This window comes from Podarcis bocagei (genome assembly GCF_964188305.1).
Source record: "Podarcis bocagei genome assembly, chromosome: 1".
NCBI lineage: Eukaryota > Metazoa > Chordata > Lepidosauria > Squamata > Lacertidae > Podarcis > Podarcis bocagei.
In genome coordinates this window covers 71,068,685-71,075,008 of record NC_138125.1, presented here as the reverse complement: position 1 = coordinate 71,075,008, position 6,324 = coordinate 71,068,685, and the positions used below count along the sequence as shown (strand labels likewise).

The 6,324-nt window shown below is 46.8% G+C and overlaps 1 protein-coding gene across 4 annotated transcripts in view; it reads left to right on the top strand.

The window, feature by feature from the left end:
• Nucleotides 1–442: 442 nt before the first annotated feature.
• The window catches only part of AMPD3 (adenosine monophosphate deaminase 3), a 32,966-nt gene continuing 27,084 nt past the window's right edge, over nucleotides 443–6,324 (top strand). The window contains exon 1 of one of the 4 annotated variants that reach the window (XM_081173035.1): nucleotides 443–784. In XM_081173035.1, coding sequence (XP_081029161.1) covers nucleotides 712–784 — 73 coding nt within the window. In that variant the 5' untranslated portion in view covers nucleotides 443–711. Of the gene's footprint in view, nucleotides 978–1,379; nucleotides 1,541–6,324 lie in introns of those variants that run through there. The other 3 variants (XM_081173036.1, XM_081173037.1, XM_081173034.1) reach the window with 3 other exon arrangements.

The following is a 6,324-nucleotide window of genomic DNA, read 5'->3' as shown; positions in this document are numbered from 1 at the left end:
AGCTCCCGTCCAGATATGTGGACGGTGACTCAGAAGCAGCAAGTCCCACAGAGTTTACTTTGCAAGTCCTGTTGGCCTCAAAGGGTCTTACTTCAGAGCAGATCCAGACAGAATTGCACTATTATTTGCTCCTCCATAAACGTGCACACGATTGCAGCCTCAGGGCTAGGGTGGCCCCGAAGCAAAAGACGAAAAAAGGCTCCTGCGCCTTTAACAGACGCGCAGACTTCTTTTTGCCGAAGAAGTTTCATTTTCGCCACAACTAATTAAAGACGCAGGAACCTATTTCGCCTTCGCACGTCGCAACTTGGCGCTTGGATTCAAAGAAAGTGACGCGCGTCAGGCTTCCTTGAATTCAATGGTCAGGCAAGCGACGCCACACTCTCCCGTGTTGACGCTCCGCGTTGGTTATCTGCCCACAAACAGCGAGAGCGTCTGGGCCGAGGAATCTCTTTTCCTCTGGCTGCGAGACTTTCGGTGTCTGCAGCCGTGCGAGGCGCTGATAAGCGGGGCGCTCAGGAGACAGGCGCCCTCTCGGCGCAACCTCGGGGAGACACACGCTACTGCAGCCCAGGTTACGAAGCGCCTCGGCCGGGAAGGGCAGCTTCCCCGCAAGGCGTGCCTGCGCGGCCTGGCACCCTCTCTCCACCAGAGGGACTGAGCCGGCGGCGCTTAGTAACCTGAGCCCTCCTCTTCCTTGGGAGAAGTTTCATGCTGGCGCTGGAGAGGCTCGAGGAGGAGCTGCCACTCCTGTTGCTGCCGCGAGAGCGAGGCGTGGAGAAAGGTGGGTGCCCGGGAACTGGCTACCGCTCGACATTTTCCTGACAGACCATCCCGCCAAGGACACCCCTCTGAGGTAGATTCGGCGCAGCTACGCCTGGTGTGTCTGTAAATTGCGTGTTCGCGCGCGCGCTCTCCCCCGTTGCCACTCAGTGCGCAGGGCAAAATAGGACGACGGAGGGGAGTTTCAGCGCTGGGTGAGCATCCCGGGTGAAGCAGCTCCGAGAGGCGCGGGAAGAGAAAATGGGGCGCCCCCCGGGAGGGGGGATGTGAAGCGGAGAGGAGACGAGGCAGCCCGTCCTGCGCCTCCGCGGGAAAGGCGCGCGCTAGCGGGGAGCAGATGGCGCCTGCTCTCGCCTCGCCAAGGATGGGGCCGCCTTTGCCAGGCAGGAAGCAAAACGTTTCGCCCCCGTCAGGTTGAAGCCTGACCCTTCTTCCCACCCCCCACCCTCGCCGCCCAGTCCTTCCCGGGCTGGGGAGATGACCCCATCCCAGAACAGGGGCGGGCGGAGAGGGCAGCGGGCATTGCGCGGCCGGCCTCACTGCCTGGCTGCCTCACTGCGGGAGCTGCAGAGCGCAGCGGGAGTGCGGCAGCAGCAGCTGCTGGCTCCGGCGGCTCCTCCCTCTTCTGCTTTCTCCTCCGGCCAGCCGGCGACTGACTCCTGGGTCCGCTCTGGCTGGGGGAAAGAAGGCTCCTTGCCTGCCGCCCGCGCCGCCGAGGCTCGGCGAGCGTCTGCCATGACTTTCCCCGGGGCGCTAGGTAAGTGGCGGCTGCTTTCCAAGCAGGAAGTGAACGGGGCGGGCATGCAAGAGCTGACCTTGCCGGGTAGCAGCGGGTTGCAGCCGCCGCCAGAGCCGGAAGAAGCTGGGCTGGCACCTGCAGCAGACCTGCTCGGCCGGGGAGAGCAGCCTGTATCCTTGGCTCCCATCACTAGGAGGAAGACCCGTCGCCTTCCCTCCCAGCTCCATCGGCTCCACATCCTCCCTACTTTCTTCGCCACAGCAGAATAAGACTCATTTTCATGGCATGCGCTCATGAAATATTCAGGATCCCCCATAGCTGGGTTCCTAAATCAATCTTCTGAAAGAGGAAGAGCGAGAACAGTTCCTGAACAGGTTGATTGAGGACAAGTTATTTACCTATCCTGCCCCCCCTCCAAAAGAAAATCCCGAACAGAAACGGTATACTAATACTTGATTTTTATTTTTTAAAAACCCATTCCGGAAACTTCGGGTTAATGCACTGACTCATTTAGTTCCCACGGTTTCCAGTTGTAGCTTTGGCCTTATTCATCTTGTTGCTCTGCTTCTCCCCTCCCAAAACAGAGCAAGTCATTTTTGGATTTGGAAATCATAGTAAGTTTCTGGATTTTGCTAGTTTGGTAAGAGCACATAAACTGATGTGCAGGGACATAGAATAGAATCATAGAATCATAGAGTTGGAAGAGACCACAAGGGCCATCGAGTCCAACCCCCTGCCAAGCAGGAAACATCACCTAGCCTAGTTAGCTCCTTGATTCTTGAGTACTGCAGAGAGCTAGCCTTGCATGTTTAATTTATTGCATATCGCCTAGAGAATTTATATGGCGAGGCAACTAATAAATGTCAAAAATAAATAAGTGTTCACTGAATTCAAATAATAAATTAATAAATGTATTTATTACCTGCCCTTCATACTAAGATGCCAGGGCAGGTCACTACAATTCAAAAGGCAACCTTCCAAACAGTTTGAAATAAATTACAATTACAAGAATAGGGTGGGTCTTAAAAAAGTACATTGCAAGTGTCAAAGGCCAGGGTTAAGAGACTGCATAGTGAAGGTGTCAGACACTCCTCTGGGGATAGAGTTCCACAGCTTATGGGATGGTTCAGAGAACACCCTCACCTGGATCACACACACCACTTCTCTAAGGGTGCTGGAAGTACCAAGAGGGAACCCTCTGCTGATCTTAATACCCAAGAGGTTATGTAGGGAAGGATGTGGTCTTTCATTTTTGGGGGGTCTAAGTCTTTAGGGCTTTATACATTTCATGAGCATCAGTGCCCAGAAACAAACTGGCAACCAATTCAGCTGTTTTAGAACAGGGATTTAGATGAGATACTAATGGAACCCAAGGCTGTAATCCAGCTGCTGCATTTTAGAACATTTGAAGTTTCTGAGTCATCTTGAAGGGCAGCCCCACACTGAGCGCACCACCATAGTGCAGCCTGGAAGTTACCAGAGCATGGAGTACAGTAGCCAAAGAATTTTTGTCCAGAAAGAGCCATAGCTGCCAAATTGTAGCTGTAGCTGAAAAAAATGTACTCCTAGTCACACCTTCCAGAAGTGTGCAAGCCCATCCAGAACAGTCAGTCCACCCCACCCCACCCTGCATCCTGGACTTGAGAACTCAGGACATGAAACACATCTGGCTTTTCAGGATTCAAGTTTAGTTTATTGGTCCACATCCAGCCCACTGCTGCCCACAAGAACTGGTCTTAACACCTTAACTGCCTCTCCCAATTCTGATGGAACAGAGAGAGTGACAGCAGGGTCTTGTCTGCATAATGATGATACCTCACTCCAGATATCCTGATAGTATATCCCAGGTGCTTTGTATAGGTATTAAATAGCAGGAGGACAAGATGGAACCCCTCCCAGGTCTCATAACTGTCTGAATCTGTGCAATTCTGCCCCTCTTGTGTCTCAGTGTTGTTACAGCAGACCTCCAAATGTGTCAGAGTGCTAGTCTCTTGGCCAGATAACAAAAGCCCATCCACCACTTGGAAAAGCTCAGCTACATAGCTACTTGTTGATGCACTGGTGGCAGAGAAGTAAAGTGTTTTTTTGCCACTGCTGTGAGGAAACTAGTGTTTGTTCAGGGTTGGGCTAAGATTTGTATCACCTGCACGCTTACCTACCAACACTGCTTCATTTCATGCTGGTTACTAGAATACCAAGGCAACCTAAGTGCTCCACAGAAATGGTGAGGGCACCCAGGAATGGTTGTGTCAATGGCTCTATGCATTTCACCATTCCATAGCGAGATGAGAGCCTCATTAGGAGTACCAGCCATGTCAGCTGGAAAATCCCCCCAAGCATTCAGGTTTCAATAAATCTCCAAGGGTGAGGAATCTCACACCTTGCAGAGTGGAGTAGCTGGGTTCAGCTTTAGCAATGGTAAGAGGACATGGGTTTCTTTATCCCTACTTTCTTGCTTAAAGGAATGCAGGCTGAGACCTTGGATGGATAGTGGCAAAATAAATATTTATTTTAGTCTACAGCAGGGGTGGGGAATCTGTGGTCCTCCAGATGTTGGATTCCAGCTCCCATCAGACCCAGCCAGATGGGCTAATGGTCAGGGATGATAGGTGTTGTCCCACAGGTTTCCCATTTTGAAAAGACATCTTGGGACACTCAAGACCTTTGGTCTGAGCAATAAAAGACACCACCTGTGTTACAAGACTTGATTGTTCTTGGTGGATAGTTATAGACCTGGACTTAGACCTTGTACAATATGTTGGTTACAACAGACTTAGCAGAAAAGCCAGTTAGAAACCTTGTTGCAGAGACCAAAAAAGGGGGAGGAAGGGAAGGGAAACATCCTGTGCAGTACAAAGAAATGGGAAGGTTGAAATACTTTGGCACCTTATTTATTAGCAATCACTAGAATATATCAACATGTAATGTTTGAAATTGTTTTTAGACTGAAAATAAATCATTTCCCAAGCAGTCATCACAGCTAGTAGCTATTAATAGAAGATTGTTTCCCATTTAACAACAAGCTCAGATGCCAACAGTTGGAAAGTGGAGTCATGCATGTAGGAATAGCATCACATAAAGACTGTTCCAAGTTACACAACTTTTGGGAATGATTTTGTTTTTAGGATAAATGTTTTCTTCCTCGTAATCAAAGCAACGCTGATTGACTGGGTAAGGCTCCTAATAATGCTAAGCCCTTAAAAACCCTTTGATTTCAACAGGAGATATTTCAACACATGCTTTAACACTTTCACTGAAATTAATAGGACTTTAAAGTGGTTAGAGTTCAGCCATGCCTTTGGCTTTGAAACCAGGGATAAATTTAGAATTCAATGCCCAGGCCTACATTTCCACACAGGGTTTTTAAAAATAGTTTATTGGTTCATGAACATTTTTAGCAGGTGTTAATAGAAACTTTGGCTTCATGTAGTAACTGACAAGTACAAGGAATTTAAGATGCATTTTAAAAATTGAAACTAAATATTGCAAGATTATATTCCAGAGTAATTATTATATAGCTTATTTAAGAGGAATGGTTGATAAAAAATGGACTTTAAAAAGGAATGTTAAAGAGTTTTCTTTGTTACTTAAATTAAAGCTATTCATGAATGAAGGTTGTTTTGGTTTGTATAGAGAATGCAGTAAATATCTTATGGGGGAGGGAAAGCTTTTTAAAATTGCTATTAATGCTGATCTTTCTCTTTCCCCACATAGAGTTTAAAGACAGAATATAATCTTAGAGATTCAGTTTAAACACTCTTCCTCTTATAAACACAAATTATTCCATTGCAAAATTGCTTGACATTTATGATAGAAAAATGGTATGAATTAGAATGATGACTATTTGCTATTATTTGAAACTTTCAACCGTTTGGCTATGAAAGAATGGTAGGAGGGCACTTGAAATAATAAATAAACAATTTATTATTTATATTTTGCTCTTTTACAGTCATAACCAGAATGGCTAGCTGTGTATATAAAATTCAACCATAAAATACAACTAAGTTGGTTTTCCTTAAATCAAACGCAGATTTTAAAACACAAGATACAATTCAGACTGAAACTCAGGCAGTAACAAGATTAAATAGGACTTCAAAAGATTAAAGACCTGGAGTGAAAGAGATGTTTTCAAATTATGTTAAATGATGTCTGTACTGGGGGGCTGATGCAGCTCAGTTGGAATAATGTTCCAGAGCTGTATTGGCACCATTTAAATGGTACTGTTTCTCATGCTGTCTCATGATGACATGGAAGTGGTACCTCTGAAGCTGATGCCAAGGGCCAGGTAGCTCATAAATGGAATTCAGTGGTCCTTAATACAATCTTAAGACAATCTGGTTGTAGACCAGGGTGGCCCTATTTTTAATACCAAGTGGATCACAAGACTACTTTGACACAGAACCCATTGGCCATACCCTGCCTTGTCACCCAAGTGAGGAGCTGGGTTTTGGTGAGGAGGCTTGAGGCTCTGGCAGGTTCCTAGAGCTCTACCACCTTCTTCACAAAGCTGTGCTAAGTCCTAAACACAGAGGTGCACAATAAAAGGAAAGATGAATCAGCATTAATCCTTAAACATGTTGAAATCAGTGCAATTACACATGTATGATCAAGGATAAATCTAGTTAAATTCAATGGGGCAGGCTTCCAGGTAGGTGTAATCCTATGCCACTTACTTGGGGGTAATCCCTACTGAACTCAGACTTATTTCTGACATGTATAAGGTTTGCATTGCTGCATGCCACATACGGCCAATAGTAGATGCAATTTAACGTTGGCCTGTCCAGTTGAGCTTCATTTATTTC